Source organism: Molossus molossus, unplaced genomic scaffold, assembly GCF_014108415.1.
Source record: "Molossus molossus isolate mMolMol1 unplaced genomic scaffold, mMolMol1.p scaffold_m16_p_16, whole genome shotgun sequence".
In the NCBI taxonomy this organism is placed as follows: domain Eukaryota; kingdom Metazoa; phylum Chordata; class Mammalia; order Chiroptera; family Molossidae; genus Molossus; species Molossus molossus.
This window is the reverse complement of record NW_023425351.1, coordinates 13,625,492-13,650,567: the sequence shown is the minus strand read 5'-3', so window position 1 is coordinate 13,650,567 and position 25,076 is coordinate 13,625,492. Positions and strand designations below refer to the sequence as shown.

General features: G+C 37.0%; 1 protein-coding gene and 1 long non-coding RNA gene across 5 annotated transcripts in view; one reads left to right on the top strand and one right to left on the bottom strand.

The window, feature by feature from the left end:
* LOC118631568 overlaps positions 1-25,076 on the top strand; it is a 78,564-nt gene that overhangs the window by 48,034 nt on the left and 5,454 nt on the right. The window contains exon 3 of the long non-coding RNA XR_004959856.1: positions 8,176-8,249. This is a non-coding gene — a long non-coding RNA (uncharacterized LOC118631568). The remainder of the gene's footprint in view (positions 1-8,175; positions 8,250-25,076) is intronic.
* Positions 3,581-25,076, bottom strand: part of TGS1 (trimethylguanosine synthase 1) — a 39,081-nt gene continuing 17,585 nt past the window's right edge. The window contains exons 9-13 of one of the 4 annotated variants that reach the window (XM_036264015.1): positions 19,867-20,022; positions 18,082-18,225; positions 16,703-16,919; positions 15,306-15,384; positions 3,608-3,982 (exon numbers count right to left, since the gene is read on the bottom strand). In XM_036264015.1, coding sequence (XP_036119908.1) covers positions 3,860-3,982; positions 15,306-15,384; positions 16,703-16,919; positions 18,082-18,225; positions 19,867-20,022 — 719 coding nt within the window. In that variant the 3' untranslated portion in view covers positions 3,608-3,859. Of the gene's footprint in view, positions 3,983-15,305; positions 15,385-16,702; positions 16,920-18,081; positions 18,226-19,866; positions 20,023-25,076 lie in introns of all 4 variants that reach the window. The other 3 variants (XM_036264016.1, XM_036264018.1, XM_036264017.1) reach the window with 3 other exon arrangements.

Sequence of the window (25,076 nt, the reverse complement as noted above, 5' to 3'; positions counted from 1 at the left end):
GTATACCAGTGGACATAAAAAACAAAGCTGGGGATGGGCCGGGGGGAGCGGAGTAGGAGGGTGTCAATGGGGGAAAAAGGAGAAACATCTGTAACAAAAACAAATTAATAAAAATGATTAAAAAAAATTAAAACAACAAAAAAACCCATATGATCATTTCAGTGGACGCTAAAAAAGCATTAGACAAAATCCAGCACCCATTTCTGATAAAAATGCTCGGCAATGCAGGAATAGAGAGCATATCTCGACTTAAGAAAGGTCATATGAAAAACCTACAGCCAACATCGTACTCAATGGGCAAAGACTAAAAGGATTTCCCTGAAGAACAGGAACAAGACAGGGATGCCCACTTTTGCCACTCTTATTTGACATAGTACTGGAAGTCTCAGCCACAGCAATTAGATATGAAGAAAAAATAAAAGGGATTCAAATTGGAAAGGAGAAAGTGCAACAATTCCATTTACCAGTGTGGCAAAAATATTAAAATACGTAGGCATAAACTTAACCAAAGAAGTAAAGGACCTATTTGCAGAAAACTACAGTACATTGAAAAAAGAAATAGAGGAAGATATAAACAAGTGGAAGCATATACCTTGTTCATGGATTAGAAAAATTTACATCATTAAAATGTCTGTACTACCCAGAGCAATCTATAGATTCAATGCAATCCCCATTAAAATAATGACGATGTATTTCACAGAAGTAGAACAAAAACTTCAAAAGTTTATATGGAACCAGAAAAGACCCTGAATAGCTACAGCAATCTTGAAAAAAAAAAAAAAAAGAACAAAGTAGGAAGGATCACAATACTGGATATCAGGTTACACTACAAAGCCACTGTAATCAAAACAGCCTGGTATCGGCACATGAACAGGCATAAATGGAACAGAACTGAGAACCCAGAAAGTGACCCAAGACATTATGCTCTATTAACATTTGACAAAGTTGGTCAGAGCATACAATGAAGTAAACACAGCTTCTTTAATAAATGGTGTTGGGAAAATGCAAGAAAATGAAGCTAGAGCACCAACTTACACCATACAGAAGAATAAACTCAAAATGGATAAAAGACTTAAATGTGACTAGTGAATCCATAAAAATCCTGAAAGAAAATGTAGGCAACAAAATTTGAGACATCACACGCAGAATTTTCACTGGCACAACGCCTAAGGCAACAGAAACAAAGGAAAAAACAAATACATGGGACTACATCAAACTAAAAAGCTTCTGCACAGCAAAAGAAACAACCATCAAAATGGAAAAGGAACCCACTATATGGGAGAGCATGATTGCCAACAATACAACAGATTAAGGGGTTAATTTCCAAAATATATAGAATACTCATACAACTCAAATAAAGGAAGACAAAGAACCCAATTAAAAAATGAGCAGAGGACCTAAATAGACCTCTCCAAACAGGACATACAAATGGCCAAGAGACATATGAAAAAATGTTCAACATCACTAATCATCAGGGAGATGCAAATGCAAACGACTATGAGGTATCACCTGACACCTACCAGAATGGTTGCTATCAACCAATCATCATACAAGTGCTGGTGAGGGTGTGGAGAAAAGGGGTCTCTAGTACACTGGTGGTGGAAATGCAGACTGGTGCAGCCACTATGGAAATCAATATGGTGTTCCCTCAAAAAATTAAAAACTGAACTGCCATTTGACCCAGTGGTCCCACTTCTAGGAATATATTCTAAGAAGCCTGAAACACCAGTCAGAAAGAATATATATGTACCCCTATGTTCATAGCAGTACTATTTACAATAACTAAGATCTGGAAACAGCCCAAGTGTCCATCGCTAGATGAGTGGATAAAGAAGCTGTGGTACATATACACAATGGAACACTATGCAGCTGTAAGAAAGGAAGATCTCTTATCTTTTGAGATGACATGGAGGGACCTGGAGGGTATTATGCTAAGAAAAATAAGCCAATCAGAGAAAGACAAATACCACATGATCTCACTTATTTGTAGAATATAATTCACAGAAAAAGGTGATGAACAAAATAGACCCAGAGACATAGAAAGGAGTACAGTTCAGACTGACAAACTTCAGAGAAGAGGTGATGAGAGAAACCAAAGAACTTATATGCATGTATGCATAACCAATGGACACAGACAACAATGCTTGGGGCAGCGCATCTGGGAGGAAAGAGGAGAAACATCCGGAACAAAAATAAATGAACTAATAAAAAAAATAAAAAAAATACTGAGAACATTGACAGATTTTGATGTTGTAAATAAAAAATTAATTTAATCCTGAATGACTAGCACAATTGCTACTGTATTTCAGGGCAATCAGGCCTACATTGTAAAATTTCAAGAGACTAAAAGTAGCATTGCTTCTCTATTCTCCAACAAAGATTATTTCTACTTAAGAGTTATTTTTTCCCGTACTTACTAGAAATTCCCCCAATGTATTTTCATTCCTCCAGCTCCATCCTAGCCCAATTCATGTTTGGTTTAATGTTTAACATGCTCAAATTATTAAAAAATAAAGGCCTCAGATCCCCAATAGCCAGAAAATCCTGTCTGTCGTTTTATCTACTTGTAAAAATGACTGAACACAATTTTTAGATGAATAATGAAGCAACGCATATTTGTTCTTCTGTTATTGCCATTTTAATACAAACAAATACAAATCATATTACAAAATATATTTCATTCTTTTTCTAACGGAAAATTTTAAAACACTAACTTTATAGTAAAAGGCAACAGATTTATGTGATCTAAAGAGAAACCAGAGTATAAAAACACTAACTTTAAAAAATAAAAGTAAATTCCAAGTGTAGTAAAGACATGAAAACAAGAATGTTCTAGAGGAAAGCCTGGATAAGTGTATTTATATTCTGCAAGTAGAAAAGACCTTTCCAAAGGGCATAAACCCAGATGTAGCAAAGAAAAAAAAGACTGGTAAGTCTTACACAGATGATGGCAAAAATTAAAATGCTTGATGATGTCCAGAGCTGGGGAGGTGGAAGAAAACACGCACCCTAATAATAGCACAGAATAGTTTATAATTTCAAAAAAAACCACAAACAGCCCTAGTGTCCATCAATAGGAAATTGGTTACATTATAGTATGTCTGGGAAATGAAATACAAGATGGCCACCAAAAGGAATGAGGTAGATCTGAATGTATGTATTAACATGAAAGGTCTCCAGAATACACTAGTAAAAATACAGTAATTTGAAAAGGGAGGTGGGGTAGTGAACCACTAGGGCACCAATGAAGGTGAAAAGTGTATTACAGTCTACTGCAATTCCTTTCTGTCCTCCAAGGGAATTTAAAACACTGTTATCTTTAGACAGATGAATGAAGGGTAGAGGAAGAGGGTGGTAGACTTTTACTTTTCATTTTGCACCATTCTGTATTGTTTATGTTTCTACCCTTAAAGGTATAACATTATTTCAACAGGGGTTAAATGGGTATATAGACTATAACTCATTCATTGTTTTCTTTGTATCTCTCTCCATTAAAAAAAACCATACAATAATTGTTTTTTATACACACACACAAATGTTAAACTAAAACAGATAAAATTAAAAATACAGACATAGGTGCATATACACACACAAATGCTGACTGACTTTAAGCAGAGGAAAAAGCCTACCTTTTCCATATCAGACACTTACTATTCTAATGCATAATATACATAGTTATTATTATTTAAAGATCTCTTAAGTATTTCATTAATATTCACTAATCTGTAAGTTTCCATTTTATATGGTGATATAAGACTACAGGTACAATAAATCAGTGAATACAGAAAGAAATGTCAAGCATCTCATATGAATAATGTTCTAACTACCACATGATCTTTCTGTCCTTGTACCATCTCAGTTATGATTCAGAGACTGGTCTTCGAATCAGGTTCCCAAAATACGCGGTGATTGTCTTCAACTTATTATTAAGAAAGTTTTGTTCTATTTCCACTTGCCCTCCAGGCCCAGCTAAGGATGCCACCTTAAAAAAAGGAACAGAAGAAAGTCACAAATACATAAGCATGATTTCCAAATAAATCTTTCATTCATGTTTCATCAAATAATAAGATGACTTGGCTTTTTATTCAAGTCCTTCAAATAATGAGGCATCTCAACTGTTCACTCTTTCTAGGTATGAATGCATTAGTTGTTGGCAGAAACACTTGTGGTTTCAGACATGTTTGATATTCTGGGAAAGACCACAGTGCTGTTATTGCACAGGACCCAATCCCTCTAGTGCCAGAGGCTAAAGAACTCAGAGGAAGAGAAAACTAACACACCCTCCTCAAATATCAGATCTATTTAGATTTTGTTGTTAATCTCACCGGAGGATATTTTTCCATTGATTTTTAGATAGAGTGGAAGGGAGGGAGGGAGGGAGAGACAAGAGAGAGAAACATCAATGTGAGAGAGACACAGGGACTGGTTGCTTTCCGCACAACCCTGATTGGGCCAGGGACTGAACCTGCATCCCAGGTACGCACCCTCGACTGGGAATCAAACCTGTGACTCTTAGGTCCTTGGGGCAAGGCTCTAACACCCAAGTCAAACTGGCCAGAAATTTAAAGATTAACTAACTTTCCTGTATACTTTTGTCCTGTTCACCTTATCTTTGGCATCTTACCCTCTCATTGATTCAACAATATTTACTGAATACCTGCTACAAAATACTAGGAATAATAATACATCAGAGAGCAAGACAGATATGATCCCATAAGTTCTAGTCTCTGCTACCTACTTTTTCCTTCTCTAATTGGTCTCTTTTGCTGTTCTCCCAACCTAGACCACCTCCTCTACCTTTTGCTCTTTTGTGTGTGTATGTAGTTTTACCCCACTCCCCCTTTTTAGTGGGGTAAAATATACTGCTCTTTTTGAGGTCTACTACAATACAGTGAACAACACTTTTGTGAGGAAGCTAAATGCACCACCCACTCTCCCCCTCTTCAGAGTTAATATCAAAAGATGCTTCAAACTGGCGATGCTTTACCTCTTAAACAGATCGAGTTTTATTTTAGTCCAACATTTTTTCATCTTGGGTTTATTAACTAGCAAATATATTACCTTCTAACCCATCATTGCATAACCAGAGATCAGTTTACTGAGGCAACAGTGAGGAGCAAGGAAAAAGAGAATGCAGTGGAAAGCCCTGGGAGGCACTGAATAGAACAGTGTTGGAGAAAGGGGTACCCAAAGTACTATCAGAGACAGGTACAAACAATAGGAGACCTGCTTTCCTGTAATTAATTCTGCAGTGGGAACTAGTAAAAGTGTAGTATATTTTGTGAAGAGACGTGCTATAGGTCCAGTTGGTTTGCAGGCTGAAAGATCTAATCTCAGTGGTATGATACATAATACACCAGCATGGGGCAGAGGAAAGATTTACTGTGCATTTCCAATGAGTATGTATTTTAAAGCATTTCAACTTCCTCTTAGAAAAGCAGCCACAGATACAGAAATAGGGAAGAAACAACAGGTCATTCTATGGTATTCTTTTTTTCTCTTTATTGATTTTTTTTTTAGAGAGAGAGGAAGGGAGAGGGAGAGATAGAAACACTGATGAGAGAGAACATCAACTAGCTGCCTCCTGCATGCCCCACACTGGGGATTGAGCCTGCAACCTGGGCATGTGCCCTGATTGAGAACTGAACCGGTGACCTCTTGATGCATGGGTCAACGCTCAATCACTGAGCCACACCAGCTGGGCTATGGTACATTCTTAAAAGAAAAAACAAAGTTGTCCCACCATTGCAGTAACAGTGTCAGTATCAACTGACAGCCCGCAAAAGGAAACAGAACAGATGGCTATTTTTATCAACAGAAATAGATGACAACAGAAGTCAAACACAGTATCTATTTATCATTACGATAAAGAGCAAATGTACATACCACTATTTGCTAATAAAAAATGTAATAATTGCCCTGGCTGGTTTGGCTCAGGGAGTCTTGGTTTGATTCCAGGTCAAAGGCATGTACCTGGGTTGCAGGTTCAATCCCAGTCTCCTAAAGGTGGTGTGGAGGCAACCAATCAATGTGTTTCTCTCCCATCCATGTCTCTCTCTCTCTCCTTTTCACTCAAAAAAAAAAAACAAAAAAAAAAAAACAAAACCCAATGGAAAAATATCCTCAAGTAAGGATTAACACACAAACAAACAAGCAAACAGAAAGTAATAATTAAAGTAAAACTAGAAATTAAAAACAGTCAACTAGTCTCAGAGTGGCAATTATTAGGAATAATTTTTAAATTTATTTTAATCCTCACCTGACTTTTAGAGGAGTGTGTGTGTGTGGAGGGGAGGTGAGAGAGAAAACATCAATTGGTTGTACTGACGGGGATCAAACCAGCAACCTAGGTATGTGCTCTGACTGGGAATTAAACCCATAACCTTTTGGTGCACAGGACGATGCTCCAACCAACTGAGCCATCCAGCCAGGGCTAGAAATAATTGTTTTATATTCTATTTTGATATCTTTATGTCAGTCTGATTTTTCACAAGGAAGGGCAAAAATAATTTTGTCTTTAACTAATAAAAGGCATTTTGACTAGTATATCTAAAATATAATTTTCACAATAATTTTTCTGAGTTAAGATATAACTTAAGTGCAGTATTCTCCCATTCCTTTAAACAGTGATTTGTTTAAGGAAAGTGAGATTGGCAAAATGCAGTTTTCTAGGGAGGTGATGGTGGGGGTTGGAGAAAGGAAAGAACAGGAAGGATAAAGCACACCAAAGCAGAGCTGAAACAGCAGCAAAACATCTGCCAGGATGGGGCTAGCAGAAAAAAACAGCAAAGTCACAGGGAAATTTTAACACCAGATTTATCAATAATTTGCTGTATCAATTTAGAAAGCCATTAAGATAGGTTCTGGCTTTATAAATATAAAAAATGGGAATATTACCTATCCCCCTAAAAAGGGCACTTTAAAAGTAAGCCATAGATAAAATTACATTAAAATATATTTCTGAGAAGGGAGGGTAGTTTCTTTTCTCTCTCTTTCCATTCTTTAGAGGGTTGCCCAAACTTGGGTGCTTTGGATAGAAAAAGTAATACTGATGTGCTTACATAGGAGTCTTCTGAGATCTGTTACCAAACATTTAATAAATTGTTTTATTCAACAACTATTTACTAAGCACTTACAGGTTTCTGTTCTAGGTCATGGAGTGTAGCAAAAAAATAAAAAAAAGTCTCTGCCTTCATGAATCTTACATTCTGGCTGGGAGAGTCAGAGAATGGACAAATAAGTACTATTCCTGATACTGGAGGAAAAGGTGAATCTGTGTCAAAATATAATCAGAAGATGTATCTATTTTGTGTTTAAAAAGAAATTTACAAACAATTTAATGGTACTTTCAAGTGTTCTAATTAAAAATAATTTCTAACGTTAGCCTTTTTTACTTGTTCACATTTTCACAACTACGTGCATTTTAAAGGTTAGAATTCTGGAGTTGAAATGACTGTAAAGATTATGTAATTCGAGTCAATTAATGCTTTAAGCAAACTTAATGCCATCAGTTTCCAGTTGTCTTTATTTTTCATTAGCAGGTTTAACTACCAAAATGTTATTTGGTTCCTTCCCCTTTCTTAAAGTTTAATATATTGAGAGAGAGGGGGCGGGGGGGGGGGGAAGGAGAGAAAAGAAGGAGGAGAAAAGAAGGAAGGAGGGAGGGAAAAGAATAAGTAGGTAAGCAGGTAAAGATTAACAGCTCTGGATTACCTGCTATGTTTTTGGCAGATTACCTAAATATACTAGATTTATCAAAAGAAATCTCCATTACTTTAAAATGGAACTAGAGCTAAGGACTAAAGCTCATCAGCTAGATTTTGTATCAGGCAATGAAGCTGTTATTTTGGGATGGCGAAAGGAGAAATAGTAAAGATTACAATGAAGGTGGTAACTTTAGTAATAGGTAAGGCATAGGAAATATGAGTCAAATAAACATTCAAAACGGCATTATTCTTCAAAAGCAAACTGATTTAAAGTAAAAAAAAAGTATGGTAACTGAACGAATGGGAGAAAATAACTTCCAAACTGGATCCTAATGGCAAAATATATAATAAATACAAAGGACAGAAACTCTTTATAAGAAAGAAAAATTAGAGCACTGGAAAAATGTCCTTTCACTAAGAGCAAATCACACCAGATGAAAATGAACAGTATTTTTTATGGGCCCCACAGATCTGTCAACAGTGACAAGAGCAGCAACCATATGAAATGCTGGCTTGATCAGAAACCTAATATCAGACAGGCAGGTAAGTGCCTTACCCACGATTCCTTTTTGCCCTCACCTTGCTTTCGCTGTATCCAACTAACATGAAAATAAAAGTGAGTTGGGTAAAAATATTTTTAATGAACACATCTCTGGGAGATAAAATATATTTATCAGTAGAAAACCAAGCAATACTCAAACATAGATATTTATTAAAATCAATTCCATTTGTCTGCACATGGTAAACAGAAATGAGATTTCTATGCTTAATAAATCTTAATTTTTTTGGTGAGTTTTTTCATATAGCTTAAGTGATACCTCAAGTTATGACAGATACGATTTCCTGTGTCTTTTATCAAATATTTACTTGCTGATTAAAGCGAGTATGATTTTAAAATGTCAACATGTCAACAGGGGTACACTGGTTGACAAAACAAATTTTCCTGGCCATCAAAAGCTCACTTACATCTCTCTTAGGAGAAGGCTGCCAATAACCAGCTCACTAAGTCTTGTGTCTTCCCTGTTTTCAGAACCAGATACTGGAAACATGAAGACTGTTTTCAATTCAACAAGTTACATAAAGCACAACAGACTAGAGAGTCAGAAGCTCTCGGTTAATGGCAAACGTTTTGTAGGTAGCACTGTGTGTGTCATCCTTCTATTTTTTTTTTAATCTCTATCATTTACTGAAAGTTTTCTCAAAGGTGTGAGGGAACATAAGCTTATGTTCAGAAGCATTTGTGCCTTTCTACTTCGACTTACAAGGCCAGTTTCACAGCCCCTGTGTAGTATGATAATATATGCAGTACAAGAATGAATATTGTTCTAAATTGTTCAGCAGCCAACTTTCCAAGGGAAAAACTGGCTAATAAACTTTAGATGCTGATCAACTGTATCCTTAATTGCAATGTATAATTAAGCAGTAGATTTCACCAATAGAAATGGTCTAAAAACCTGGATACCAGTTACTGGAAGATAAAGCTCAGCAGCAGGTGTCTTTCATTTTGTGGTGAATTTTTAGCCTTTGGTTGTCTTTCTAACCAATCAGGAATGTTACGAATTGATTCACCTGAAATTCTATATAATTCCCTTTGCTACTCTTGTCACAATTTCTATTCACTACTCCCAACCTCATGGTGGGCTAACTCTGTGATAAGAGATGAATCTATTTCTTTTCAGTAATGAACAGCTTCTCCGTGGGAGACAGCAGGGCACTCTTAACTGTGCCAGTTAGTCAGAATGACTAGGCAAATCACTAAACTTCCCCAGTTTCACTCATCAATAAAATCAGGCTCATAACCTGCCTTTCTTACTCCCAAGTTGTTATAATAATGAGAATGTGTAGTGAACCCTACAAACTCTAAGTATGCCATTAAGGTAAGAAACATTTATTACACTCCTATATTGTGTGTGTGTGTGTGTGTGTGTGTGTATACATACACACACACACACACACAGGTCCTTTTCAGAATGAAATGTACTTTTGAATTTTCTGAGTTTTAAATGCTGGGTATTTTCAGGTTAAGCAGTTTCAGAACGTACTATTCTTGCCTGTACCAGAAGCCCAATCCAGTTCTTAGCCCTCGTTTTACTCTCTCCTGCTTCTGGTGTCTGCATCTAGACTAAGGGTCCTTCACTTGTTGGGATGGCTTTATCACACTGTGTACATGAATACAGTTTTGCCTACATGAGAGTAGATTTCAACCATGGAAATTTCATTTGGAACAATTTGACACAAACTTTTGATCAATCCTAATATTTAGAAACCAAGAAGGCCCTGATTTTTTTAACAAATCAACAAATACTTTAATAGCTTAGAACAAATATGTGCAAAGAAATTAGTAAATTTTTATTGCATTAAGCTAAAAACAAGCACTAAAAATGCTAATGAACTGAATTTAGTAGTATTTAAAATAGTTTCCAAATAATATTACCTAACAGTCTCCATATTTATAGTTTTCATTATTCAAATGCACACAACTGTATTCCTTTATGTGGTAAGTTTAAGAAATGTTACCTACAAATAAGCCCTCCCTTCCTCCCTGCTTCCTTAATAAACTATTAGAAGTGTGATAACTGCTACTATTAGGAACTTTCCCTCTCTAGACATTATTGGCTGTAATGGGAGCCTCGAGAACTCTACCAACTAGAAAGAAGAGATCTCCTGATTAAATCTAACATCAATTTCTATACTTAAAGATACAACTTAATCACAGGATAACTTTTACCCACGATATTAGGCCCATTTGTAAATATTTTCCCACAGGGAATGTGTGGGAGTCAACCAATAGGTGTATCTCTCTCATAAATGTTTCTCTCTTGCTCTTTCACCCTGCCTCCTTCCCTTCCACGCTCTTCAAAAAAAAAAATCAGTGGAAAAATAGCCTTGGGTGAGGATGGACTAACTAACTAACTAATACTACATATATACTTTCTTCATTTTAAAAAAAGCTGATTTCCCACTGTATTTTGACCCAAATTCAATACCAAATGATAAACTTTCAAGTTTCCCTCTTTACTTTTATTATTCTCTAGTGTCATTACTCCCTCTAGAGGTAGAAAATGTGAATAAACTACCAAGAGTAATTCTGGCAGGCTTTGAAGTAAATCAAAACCACCACATAAAGAAGAAAAGCTAACTTTCTCCTTGGGCTAATGTTAATTTAGAAAAAAATGTCCTCATTTTTTTTTTTTTTTATCCTCACCCGAGGATATTTTTCCATTTTTTGTACAGATAGAGTGGGAGGGAGAGAGAGGAAGGGAGAGGAGTCATTTTTAGGCATACTGTTCAGTGTCATTAAATACATTTGTTGTTCAACCATCACCACCATCTCAGAACTTTTTCTCATCTTCCCAAATCGACGTGAAGGGACACATTGAGTGGCCGCCACCCGCACGACCAACCAGGGCCGGGGACAAACTGCAACCGAAGTACGTGCCCTTAGCGGGAACCGAACCCGGGTCTCTCCAGACCGCAGGCCGACGCTCTAACCGCTGAGCCAAACTGGCCAGGGCAAAAATGTCCTCATTTTAACTTTTATAAGAAACACTAACTTTCCTATTGTCATTCAAGTACCCAAATCAGCCCACCTACTATTTAACATAAAGATCAGACAGACTCTCAGGAGACTAATTACAGAGCATAATATTTACTACATATGAGAAAAACAAGATGTATGGAATCAATGGGCTCAACCTTATCTAGGAATCTAGAATGCAGTTCTGAGTCACAGATCTGAATAGCAGATATTAGGTTTATTATCAAATTTGTTGTAAAAGTGTATGAAACAAGAAACAGTGTTTTTCTTGTTAACTGGTACACAATATAGTATTTGACAGGCCTAAGTTTAGCCACAATGGCTCATAAATAGATGACAAGCAGCAAGATCTAATTTCATCTTCTAACTCATTGATGAATGAACAAACACAATGTGGTATTTACAGCCAATGGAATACTACTGAGCTTTAAAAAGAGGAGAAATTCTGATATATGCTATAACAAGAATGAACCATTAGGAGATTTATACTAAGTGAAATAAACTAGACACAAAAGGACAAATATTGCATTGATTCCACTTATATGACATACCTAGTCAAAATTTTATAGAAATAGAAAGTAGAATGGTGGCTGCTAGGGGCAAGTTGGTGGAGGGTAATGGGAAGATAGTGTTTAATGGGCACAGAGTTTCAGTTTGGGAAGATGAGAAAAAGTTCTGAGATGGTGGTGATGGTTGAACAACAAATGTATTTAATGACACTGAACAGTATGCCTAAAAATGACTCAAGGTAAAACTTATATACATTTCATTTTACTATTATTAAAAAACAACCACTCAGGTAATTCTAATTTGCAGCTAGAGCTGAGAACCAATCAATGCTCCAAAGACTAAACAGATGGGAAAGTATAACAAATTCACACAAAAATATGTCCAGTACAAGTGAGTATATCTGGTTTCTGATAGGAAGAGAAAAATCTATAATCTCGAATGTATTTTTATAAATTAAATTCCATTACTACAAAATATTAAAGCTGTCTGTTCTTTCCTTTAGAGAAAACATGTCATTTTTTTTCATGTTGGTTCTCTTCAAAAACTTAGTAACATTTACATTCTTTCAACAATTTTCTAATAGGATCTTCTAAGTAACAGACTTTTTTGAGGATTTATGAATTAGAGATAGTATGATAAATGCTTTACCCACTTATTGCATTTATTTCTCAAAACTACCAACAGAAAGCTAGTAAGTGCAGGGCTGAGACTACACTCCAGCCCACCTGACTCTTACTCTTTTTTTTGGCCCATTACCTGAACACTACCCACTCATTCGCACTTCCCTGTCATTGGTATCTTTGTCACCTTGTCCTCAACTCCTACAATCCAATTTTCAACTTTAAAGTCCAGTTAAATGCTATGTCACCCAGGGCCTTTCCTGACACCATCCACCAAAAGCCAGAGCATTTAATCTCTACCTTTCTACCTTTCTTATGAGAAAGCTACATTATTACTATTTATGCACCTATCTCATAATCCCTAGGAAGATGCTGAACTGGCATGACTGTAAGGTATCTCTGGAGATACTAGGGGGAAACCATCAAACAAAAAAAATTTATGGAGACCCAAGATGGTGTGAATTGTGTGTGTATATAGAGGATTAAGGTTTGTGCTCCCTGGGAAGATAAAAGAGGAAGAAGGGAAAACAAGAAACATGAACTTGTGCTTTTGCTCCTCCCTACCCATTACCTTTGCCTTGTCTAAACAGTGTATACTGCCTCACCTGCAGAGACTGTGAACTCTGGTCTGTGTTCAGGAGTAAAGTTAGGGCAGTCTAGAAAGACGTTCTGCTGTGAGAAGCTGGGAGAAACAGGTAGGAACTAACCCTAGCAGCTGCTTTCTCACTGCTCCCTCTCCAAATCCCTAGAGTTGAAGAACTGTACTCTAAGATAAAAGAGTTCAGTCTTTAAATGCTACTTTTGTCCACAAAGGAGGAGGAGAGGGAAGCTATGTCTTGAGATGTATTTTGTGTAAATGACTCTAATCTGTGGTGCCTGGGTCAGCAACCTTCATCCCTTGAAGTTATCATTGGGGCTGATACAGGCTTCAACAGTTGTTCTTGACACAGGCTACACATTACAATGGACCCAGGGAGCCTTAAAAAACGATTAGCTCAATCTCTGGGGTGGGGCTTGCATAGTCACAGTTTGTTCAAGTATCTCCCCAGTGATTCTAAAGTGCAACCAGATTGACATTCACTGGATTCTGGCTTCCTTTATCCTTTTGCATTACTTGAGAATTGACAATACCCAGTAAGACATCTGAGGGTCACAAGTATTTCATGAAAGGAAAACAAAATGGATTATAAACTCTATCAAGCTGTACACAGAAAAGATAAAATAGATAAAGAATGTAAACTTTTAATATTAACATCAGAATGCACACAAAAGCAAAAAAAAAATGCAGAAATAAGAAGTATAAAGAATACGATTGAAGTAAAGAACACAACAGATGGGATAGATAACAGACTGTATATACCTGAGGAATGAACTAGCTGGAAGACTAGATGAAGTAATCTCTCAAAAAGAAAAGGAAGACAGAACACCAGAAAATACAGTTGAGGAAGATTAACTTCCTCATAATAGATGTCAGATGGTAAGGAGAACACAGCTGAACAAAGAATGGAGAGAATTTCTCTAGAAGATGAAAAAGTTCAGAATGATAGGGTCAGTTCTCAGAGTATCAAACAGGAGAGAAAGAAAAAACCCACACCTAGCAACATTGTAGTAAAATTTAGAATATGAAAGACAAAAGATTTAACAGATGTATAGCACAAGGCAGTATGTAGTAAGTGGCTCAGTTGGTTGTCTGATGCAGTAAAAGATCACCAGTTCAATTCCTGGTCAGGGTGTGTACACTAGGCAACGGATGGATGTTTCTTTCTCACATCCATGTTTCTCTCTCCGAAAAATCAACAAAAACATGTTTTAAAAAAATTCAACAAAGCCCTGGCCGGTTTGGCTCAACGGTTAGAGTGTCAGCCTACAGATCAGAGAGATCTAGGTTTGATTCCCGCTAAGGGCACGTACCTCGGTTGCAGTTCATCCCCGGCCCTGGCTGGGGTCATATGGGTGGCAGCCAGTTGATGTGTCTCTCTCACATCAATGTTTCTCTCTCTGTCTTCCTCTCTCTCTCCCTCCGGCTCTATCTGAAGATAAATGCAAAAGTGTCCTCGGGTGAGGATAAAAAAAAAATTCAACAAACGCATGAAATAATCAGCAGATCTTTATGAAGGAGTTATTATACTACATCCAATTCTACTACAGAAAAAAACAAACAAACCATGATTAGAGCAAGAACCGAATAAGGACATTTTAATTTTTTTTTTTTTTTTTTATCCTCACCCAAGGATATTTTCCCATTTTTTGTACAGATAGAGTGGGAGGGAGAGAGAGGAAGGGAGAGAGAGAGAGAAACATCGACGTGAAGGGACACATCGAGTGGCTGCCACCCGCACGACCAACCAGGGCCAGGGACAAACTGCAACCGAAGTACGTGCCCTTAGCGGGAACCGAACCCGGGTCTCTCCGGACCGCAGGCCGACGCTCTAACCGCTGAGCCAAACTGGCCAGGGCCCGAATAAGGACATTTTAATCTTAGTCAAGTGTCCTATGCCCCAAGACTATAGTTGCAATTGATCTTGGCTAAATTAAGGTTTTATCTGTCTATATTTATTTAGTGACTGTTTTCAAGAATATCTAAAACTTCTATTCTCAGGGTAGGTTTAAGTAGAGACAGATCTTGGCTATCTTAGGTGTGAGCATATGAACACAACACATTTAATTGTTCTTTTAGGATATATAATTAAAAGGCCAACATGTTGTTTATGTTAATGTATGTCAGGAACAGTGGAGATGAAGAGAATGAAATAGGCAAACCCTTCCAGTTTTCTAGTAATTTAACTGGCAAACACTTCCAGTTTTCTAGTAATAGTCAAAAAGCCAGGGACTTCTCATAAACACATTCTCAATTAAACAAATACCCTGTATCTTTTACCCATTCTTTTCAGTTATGCCAAGGCCCACAGAAGTTTTTCAGAAATGGCTTACCTGGTCAGTATCAGCATTTCTTGGAAGAAAAAAAACAATATTATTAGTGATCTTCTGAGAAAGTCTGAAAATTTCAAAGGTGGACAACAGTTAAGGAAAAGTGACAAAAGTAGCAGTTAATTTCTGATCAGAGATTAAATTCTTTACTTAAATCATAACCCAAAAGTATTTTAGTATGTAATAATGAGGCACACATTTAAATCCTCTATTGGAACATAAGAGAATTAAGTAGTTGATTTCCTAACTCAGTAGCACACTGTCCCTGATAGGTCAGAGGTTAGAAGTTAAACCTATTTATTTTTAAATGGTTTTAGAGAGGAAGGGAGGGAGGGAGAGGAAGGAAAGGAGAAGAGGGAGGGAGAGAGACAGAAACATTAATCAATTGCCTCCTGCATGCACTCCTTCCAGGGATTGAACCTGCAACCTAGGCATGTGCCCTGACCAGGAATTGAAACCACCACCTTCTGGTGTATGGGATGATGCTCCAACCAAGCCACACAGGCCATGGCCCCACCTTTTTTTTTTAAACCCTCAACCAGGGATGTTTTTTAATGGATTTTTTTTTATTGAGTGAGGAAGGGGGAAGAGAGAGAGAAACATCAATCAGTTGCCTCACATATGCACCTGGAAGGAAATCAAACTTGTAACTTTTTTTTTTGGTATAGGGGATGATGCTCCTACCAACTGAGCCACCTGTCCTGGGCAGAAATTAAACCTATTTTTCATTTATCCTAGTGGTGGGCAACGAAGAGTCAGAAAATACTCTTTTTCTTCCTGTCATTTCTTAGTACAAATAGAACAGGAAAGCATAATACCACTTCCTTCCAGTAAGGAGTAAAGACAAATAACATTTATTGTCATCCACATTCTAATTTTTAATTAGCAATTTAGAAATATGTTTTCTGTTAAGAGTCAAAGAGATGATTCCTCTGGGTAGTAGAGATAAAGGGACAAACAATATAAATGCTGTTCTTTATGAAATACGGGCTTGCTTCAGTATCTTGGAATAGTAACAAGAAAATCTTGAGGATACACTCAGAATTAGCAAATGTGTGAGTGGAAGAATAGTTAAGGGTCAGTCATCTAGACTTTGGGGACAGGTCTCCAGGAAATTCCCAATTTCCAGACAATAATTTCAAACAATTAATGCTTTCTAGGTCTTATTTTATAATAGTAAAAGTAGATAGTAACCAAAGGAAATATACCTTACATTTGCTGTAACTTTTAGAGATTGGTTACCAGTTAACTTTTACATACCTACTTTTTATGTAAAACAAACTAGGATCTAACAAATGTTATTAGTTTCTCTCTTCACTAATTTCTCTCTCAAATACACATACACACCCCCATCCCCTCAATCACTGGTTGAGCAAACTCTTAGGACTTTCAAAGGATATCCATCAGGAGACATCATTGTGCTAATGTCAAAGGTCTCTGCAGTAGCGTAGTCTGGCCCTCCCCAAGGGGGGCTGAGGAACACAACATCGGCCTTTAACTGAGGAGCCAGCAGCAGGAAATCTCCACAGATGAATTCTACCTTGTCTGCTATCCCATAAACTTCAGCATTATTGCGAGCAAGATCAATCTTAACAGGATCAATATCAATGGCAATCACTAAAAATGGGAACAGGAAAGATAAGTCAAATGATTCTGATTAGTAGTATTAGAATACTTTATCTTCTGATTAGTGTGTTTATTTAATGTAGAAGAATCTTTTTTTAAAGACTAATGACAGTTGGCCTCATATACAAGAGATAGTTGCTACTAAGTATCTACTAAGAGCCAAACAGGTGGTCAGCACAGTGTTCTGTGCATGGTAAAGGCTGAGCAGTAAACACTTGGAAAGGTCCTCGACTGCATGTAAAGCCTATATATGCTAAGATTTCAGAAAAAACCACTCTCCTCAAAATGAGGTAACCACCAAAGAAGACAAATTTGACAGCTTCTACAGAAAAGCAAAATAAAACAAATTCTGACAACCCTCTTTAGCCAACTTATGAAGAAATGTAAAAAAGTCTGTTTAATTTACTGCAATTTCATAATTAGCAACGCAAAGTTAAATTTAGCTCACTCATATCTTGCAGTAAGTGCACATATATGTGCACCAGTGTGTTAGTGGCAATATTTTATATTTGGAAGGGCTAGGTGGAACCTTGATGCATACACTAGGGTTGTGAAGGAAACATCTGTTTTCCAGAATATGGTGGTTTCAAAATTTGTTAACACTTTTGAGAAATAATGCACAAAATAAATCACTTGAACAATGAATATAAGCACCAATTATATGCTGTAAAATCATGCATTTACAATGTTATTTTTTCTGTTCTACCTAAACTAACATTCATATTAATAAGAAAAAAGATAAAAACATCTTTTTCAACTGCTCAATCTGCTACATTGATAGAGACAGATGGAAAGATACGCAGGAAATACCAAAAATTCAATGGAAAAAATGACTTTCAACATCAAATATATTCAATTAATATTTATGTTTTTATGATTTCCCTTGGAGGCAGACTTTGTTTTCAGGCCTGACAAAATGCACGGATGCAATGTGCTCATACAACTGAAATGCTGACAATGAAGGATGATACTACATAGAGCTGCACAGTCCAATAATGGTACCCATTAGCCACATGTGGCTATTACTTTAAATATTTAATATGAAATTATTAATTTATATCTTAAACGTCAGCAAAGATAAGCTGATGCAAAATGAAACATTTACTGAGTGAACTGAATATAATTTACTTTTCTTCCATTGACGGCTAATTACCTCTCTTTCCAGTTAAGGCAAACTGAATAGTATTTCCTCCAACTCCGCAAAATGCATCCACAACAATGTCGCACTTGAAGGACTCACTGACCCGGCCAGCAATGTGTTCAGCAATCTTCTCAGGTGTAACTGAAAACCAGCCCTCTGCAAAGGAAGAGTATTTCTATAAAGATGTTCAATTTTAAGAAGGCAAGCCAGGCATAAACATAGCAAACATTATTATATAATATATACTTAAAAAAAAAACCCTTTGTTTCTTATTTTGAAAAACTATAAATAACCTAGTTTTAAAGAAAAGTTCTACAAAGCTTGTTATAAAAAGAAGCAGTACCATTCCTATTCCCAGTAGCCACAGAAAGCAACCACCTCAATTCTTTTCTGATCTGATTCTTTTGCAATATATCTCCAATAACTGAGTGCAATTCCTATTTTTATGTTTGAAGTATTAACTTCTGACTATCTACTATGGAAAATGGGAAGTTAGCCATTCTAATAGGCCAATTCCCCAAACTCCACAGTTTCCCAATTATTTCATTCCTAATGGGGCAGCAATGAACCAGACTTGTACTGGACACACCTCGGAAAAATTCAAACATTTCTAAAGAACCAGGAAAAGCAAGGAACTGAAAGCAGAAGGCTGCAAAGCTGTAGGAATAGCAGAACCCTCATCATTTTCAGAAATGAGGTTGCATGTCCCATGACCACTCCAGAGAAAAGATGCTGCCCTCTTTCTTTCCCAATAGAAGAAATTCACATTTTTAAGAAAGACGTTTCTCTGAACAAAATGATGCACACCAATTTTCCTGTTTATTTTCCATACTAAAAGTTTAAATTGCTCCTCATTGCTGGAAGAATAAAAATATTAATTCCTTTTACAGAATTAAAAGCTTTTATCTAGTCATATTTCTCCTAACAAACTCCTTTGCACTTCTTTTAATACATAACATTTTGTAAATAACTACCAGAAGGTCACAGACCCCTGAAATTCTACCAGTGATCAAGACTTCCTGATTTTGACAGTTAATAAATACCTAATTTAAGTAGTTTCAATAGGAAAATATGCATCAATTTTCAGAATTGAGTTAAGTAAGCTGTTCAAGGTCAGAACAGAAAAACGTGAAAAGTAATTCAAAGTTTCCATTATATTTCTGCACTAGGTATTTCTTCATAAAATGTTCATTTTAATAATCTATCAATTCCTGTTGCTATCTACCCTAAGATGCTACAAATACAGATTGAACCTGAGACTGAAGTTTTAAAAACACATATATACCAAAATTGAGAGACACGGTGGATATTAACTGTCTGTTATTCTTTGGAAAATGTCAAATTACTGAAAGATAAAAAGGCTGAGGAAATATCCACATTAAAAGAAACCAAGGAAACGTGAAACAAAATGCAATACATGATTCTATACTAGAAGGGAAAAAAAATGCTATAAAGGACATGATTAGTTAGAATAATTGATAAAACTGGACTATAGACTGTTGATTACAATATTGTAACAATGTTAAATTTATAGATTTACCACTGTTACATAAAAATATCCTTGTTCTTAGAAAATACACACTAAAGTATTTAGGAATAGGGGCAACTGGATCAGAAACACACACACACACACACACACACACACACACACACACAATGATAGGGCAAATGTGGCAAAATGTTAAGAAACATGAGTCCGGGTAATGGGGATAAGAAAATTTCCCTACTACTCCTGCAACTTTTCCATAAGTTTAAAATTATTTCAAAATAAAGATGAAAATTACACATATACTTTACCTCTGTCCAATTTAATCCCATCATCAAAACGGGAGAAGAGCCTGTACCTCTGAGCCCAGTATTTTGCCAGATCAGGAATAGCAGCTATCTCAGGAGGCAGACCAATTACTTTCCTGTTCTTGTTTTTCTTCTTCTTCTTCTTCTTTTTAATTTCAGCTACAATGAAAGAATATAAAAAATATAGATGCAGGATTCCAAAATGGCGGCAGAGTGAATGGAAGCTACACAGACCATCTCCCAGGACCAAACTGGAATTACAACAAAAATAAAGACAAATCGTCAGGAAAAAACAACAGAAACGTAGTTTGGAGGATGATATAACCAGGGACACCGACTGGATCCTGGTAGGATTGTGAAGGTGCAAGAGTGGGGCTGGGAGCCCAACACAGCAGTGGCCTTAGTTGTGAGCAGCGCCCTCGCCATTGGGTTAAACTCCCAAGCGGCTCCACAGTGCAGAGCTGGGCAGACGCTAAAATAGCCACAGACACTCACATTGGACCCTGGCAGAGGGAGGGCAGACTGCACTGGAACTGTGTGGGGACACTCAGGATTTGGAGGGCGCTCAGAGCTTTTGCTGAGATGCAGCCCAACAGGAAAGCCACACAGGACAGTGGTCATCTTACTCCTTCCCATGGCTCTGGGGAGAGGCAGCGGCCCCCTCCCTCAGAGATTCAACCCCACCTGGGGGTCATTGAAATGCCAATTGAGGCCCATTAACAACCAGCATCTGCCCCAACCTCAGGAAATCCTCTTATGCTGAACACCTGAGGGAGTTTCTTTTTCCACTGAGAAGCCAAGGCTCCCCAAGTAACCACTACTGCTAGCCTCCAGGCAAAACGCTAGAGGATGACTGTACCATTCCTGGGCTAGCAACTCTAACCAGGAAAGTAACACTTGACAGTGGTGTTTAACATGGGACCTCCCTGGCTCATCCCAACCCAAGAGAGGGAGCAACAAACAGCAGAACACCAACACCCACAGGGAAAATTTGGTAGGCTCCAAAGCCCGCTGTGATAGCCAAAATAGTGAAACACAGAAACAAAAGCCAAATGAAAGAATAAAAGACTTCTACCAAAAATGAGATAAATGAGGTGCAGTTAAGCAAGTTAACAGAACTAGAATTCAGAGCCATGATCGTAAGGAATCTCAATAGCATGTGTAAGGACATGAGCAATGTGAGTAAACACATAGAAATGTTGAAAATCAACCAGCTGGAAATTAAAAACCACCAAGAACAAATGAAGAATGATATAGCAGAAATTAAGAATACATTGGAAGGTCTAAACAGCAGAGTAAAGGAAGCAGAGGGCCAGATCAGTGAAGACAGGGTAGAAAATATCAACCAATCAGAAAACCAAAAGGAAAAACAATTAAAAAACAGGAAGACACTGTAAGAGAATTGTGGGACAAGTGGAAACGAAATAATATTCGTATCATGGGAGTCCCCAAAGAAGAAAATGAGTAAGGGTTAGAGAATATATTTGAAGAAATAGTGACAGAAAACTTCCCTAATTTGGTGAAGAAAGAAGGCATTCAAGTTCAAGAAGCACAGAGAGGCCCAAGTAGGAACAACCCAAACAGGCCCACAGCTAGACACACAGAAATCAAAACGCCAAAAATTAAAGACAAAGAGAGAATCCTAAAAGCAGCAAGAGATAAGCAATAGGTTATCTACAGAGGAAACACCATAAGGCTCTCAGCTGACTTCTCACAAGAAACACTACAGGCCAGAAGGGAATGGCATGAGGTAATCAAGGTCATGAAAAACAAGGATCTGAATCCAAGAATAATCTATCTAGCAAGGCTGTCATTCAAAACAGAAGGTCAAATAGAGAGCTTCCCAGTCAAAAAAAGGCTAAAGGAATACATTAGCACCAAACCAGCACTGCAAGAAAGGTTAAAAGGACTGCTGTAATTAGCAGAAGAAATGGGAAGAAAAACATAACCACACTAAACAAAAATGGCAATAAATAAGTACATACCAATAATCACCTTAAATGTAAATGGTTTGAATGCTCCAATAAAAAGACACGAAGTAGCTGATTGGATAAAAAGCATGACTCATCTATATGGTGTTTAAAAGAGACCCACCTCACAACAGAAGACTCACTTAGGTTGAAAGTGAAGAGATGGAAAAAAATATTCTAAGCAAACAGAAAGGAAAAAAAGCTGGGGTAGCAATACTCATATCTGATAAAATAGATTTCAAAATGAAGGCCATAACTAGAGAAAAAGAAGGCCACTACATAATATTGAAAAGATCTATCCAACAGGAAGATATAACCTCGATAAACATATATACACCCAATATAGGAACACCAAAATATATTAAAAATCTTCTGGAAGACCTCAAAGGAGAAATCGATGGCAATACAATCATAGCAGGGGACTTCAACACCTCATTGACATCACTGCAAAGATCCTTCAGACAAAAAATTAGCAAGGAAACAGAGACTCTAAATGAAGCACTAGACCAAATAGATTTAATAGATATCTACAGAGAATTATACCCCAAAACTACAGAATTCACATTCTTCTCAACTGCACATGGGACACTCTCAAAGATAGACCACATGGTAAGACAAAAACTAAGTCTCTACAAGATCAAGAAGATTGAAATCATATCAAGCATCTTCTCAGATCAAAATGGCATGAAACTAGAAATCAATTGCAACAAGAATATGCCAAGACATTTGAACACATGGAGGCTAAATCGCATGTTATTAAACAACGAATGGGTTACCGAGGAGATCAAGGGAGAAATTAAAAACTTCCCGGAAACCAATGAAATTGAACACACAACACAAACTCTATGGGATGCAGCGAAAGCAGTTCTGAGAGGGAAGTTCATAGAACTACAGGCCTACCTCAAGAAACAACAAAAATTTCTAATTGTCTGTCTAATCTCACAACTTAAAGAACTAGAGAACAAACAAAAAGAAAACCCCAGAGCAAGTAGAAGGAAGGAAATAGTAAAGATCACAGCAGAAATAAATGACATAGAGTCCAAAAAAAAAACAATTCAAAGGATCAATGAAACAAAGAGCTGGTTTTTATTTTTTTTATCCTCATTCGAGGACATTTTTCCATTTTTTGTACAGACAGAGTGGGAGGGAGAGAGAGGAAGAGAGAGAGAGGGAAACATCGATGTGAAAGGGACACATCGAGTGGCTGCCACCCGCACGACCAACCAGGGCCGGGGACAAACTGCAACCGAGGTATGTGCCCTTAGCGGGAACCGAACCCGGGTCTCTCCGGACCGCAGGCGGACGCTCTAACCGCTGAGCCAAACCGGCCAGGGCAAAGAGCTGGTTTTTAAAAAAGATAAACAAGATTGATGGACCCTTAGCTAGACTCATCAAGAAACAAAGAGAGAACCCAATTACACAAAATCAGAAATAAAAGAGAAGTAACAAATGACACCACACAAATGCAAAAGATTGTTAACAATTACTATGAACAATTATATGCTAACAAATTCGACAATCTAAGTGAAATGGACAAATTTCTAGAAACACATAGTCTCCCAATACTGGACAGGGAAGAGATAGAAAACTTGAACAGAACAGTAACAACTAAGGAAATTGAAGATGTAATCAAGACTCTCCCAGCAAACAAAAGCCCAGGCTTGGATGGCTTTATGGGGGAGTTTTACCAAACCTTCAAAGAACTAACACCCATTCTCCTCAAACTATTTCAAAAAATTCAAGAAGAAGGAAGACTTCCAAACTCATTTTATGAGGCCAACATAACTCTAATTCCAAAACCAGAAAAAGACACTACAAAGAAAGAAAACTAGCCAATATCCCTGATGAACATAGACGCCAAAATCCTGAACAAAATACTAGCAAATCGGATCCAGCAATACACCAAAAAAATTATTCACCATGACCAAGTGGGATTCTTCCCAGGGGATGCAAGGCTGGTACAATATTTGCAAATCAATAAATGTGATACACCACATAAATAAATTGAAGAATAAAAACCACATGATCATATCAATAGATGCTGAAAAAGCCTTCGACAAAATCCAGCATCCATTTCTGATAAAAACGCTCAGCAATGTGGGAATAGAGGGATCATATCTAGACATAATAAAGGCCATATATGAAAGCCCTACAGCCAACATCATACTTAATGGGCAAAAACTAAAAGCATTTCCCTTAAGAACAGGAACAAGACAAGGATGCCCACTTTCGCCACTCTTATTTAACATAGTACTGGAAGTCTTAGCCACAGCAATCAGACAGGAAGAAAAAATAAAAGGGATCCAAATTGGAAAGGACGAAGTGAAACTGTCATTATATGCAGATGACATGATACTATACAGAAAACCCCAAAGACTCCATAAAAAATTTAATAGACTTAATAAATGAATTTGGAAAAGTAGCAGGATACAAAATTAACGTCAAGAAATCGATGGCTTTCTTATACACCAATGATGAACTCACAGAAAGAGAAACTAAGAAAACAATCATGTTTACTGTTGTGGCAAAAAAAATTAAAATATCTAGGAATAAACTTAACCAAAGAAATAAACGACCTATTTGCAGAAAACTATAGGTCATTGAAAAAAGTAACAGAGGAAGATATTAAAAAGTAGGAGTACATACCTTGTTTATGGACTGGAAGAATTAACATCATTAAAATGTCCATAGTACCCAAACAATCTATAGATTCAATGCAACCCCCATCAAAATACCAACAACGTATTTCACAGAACTAGAACAATACTTCAAAAGTTCATATGGAACCAAAAAAGACATCAAATAGCCACAGGAATCTTGAAAAAGAAGAACAAAGTAGGAGGGATCACATGACCAGATTTCAGGTTATATTACAAAGCCACTGTAATTAAAACAGCCTGGTACTGGCACAAGAACAGGCATATAGACCAGTGGAACGGAACAGAGAACCCAGAAATGGACCCAAGGCAATATGTTCAATTAATATTTGAGAAAGGTGGCAAGAGCATATAGTGGAGTAAAGACAGCCTCTTCAATAAATGGTGTTGGGAAAACTGGACAGCTACATTCAAAAAAATGAAACTAGACCATCAACTTACACCCTACACAAGAAAAAACTCGAAATGAATAAAAGACTTAAATGTGACTCATGAATCCATAAAAATCCTAGAAGAAACTGTAGGCCAAGATATTTCTGACATCATATGCAGCAGAATTTTCACTGATACATCACCTAAGGCAATA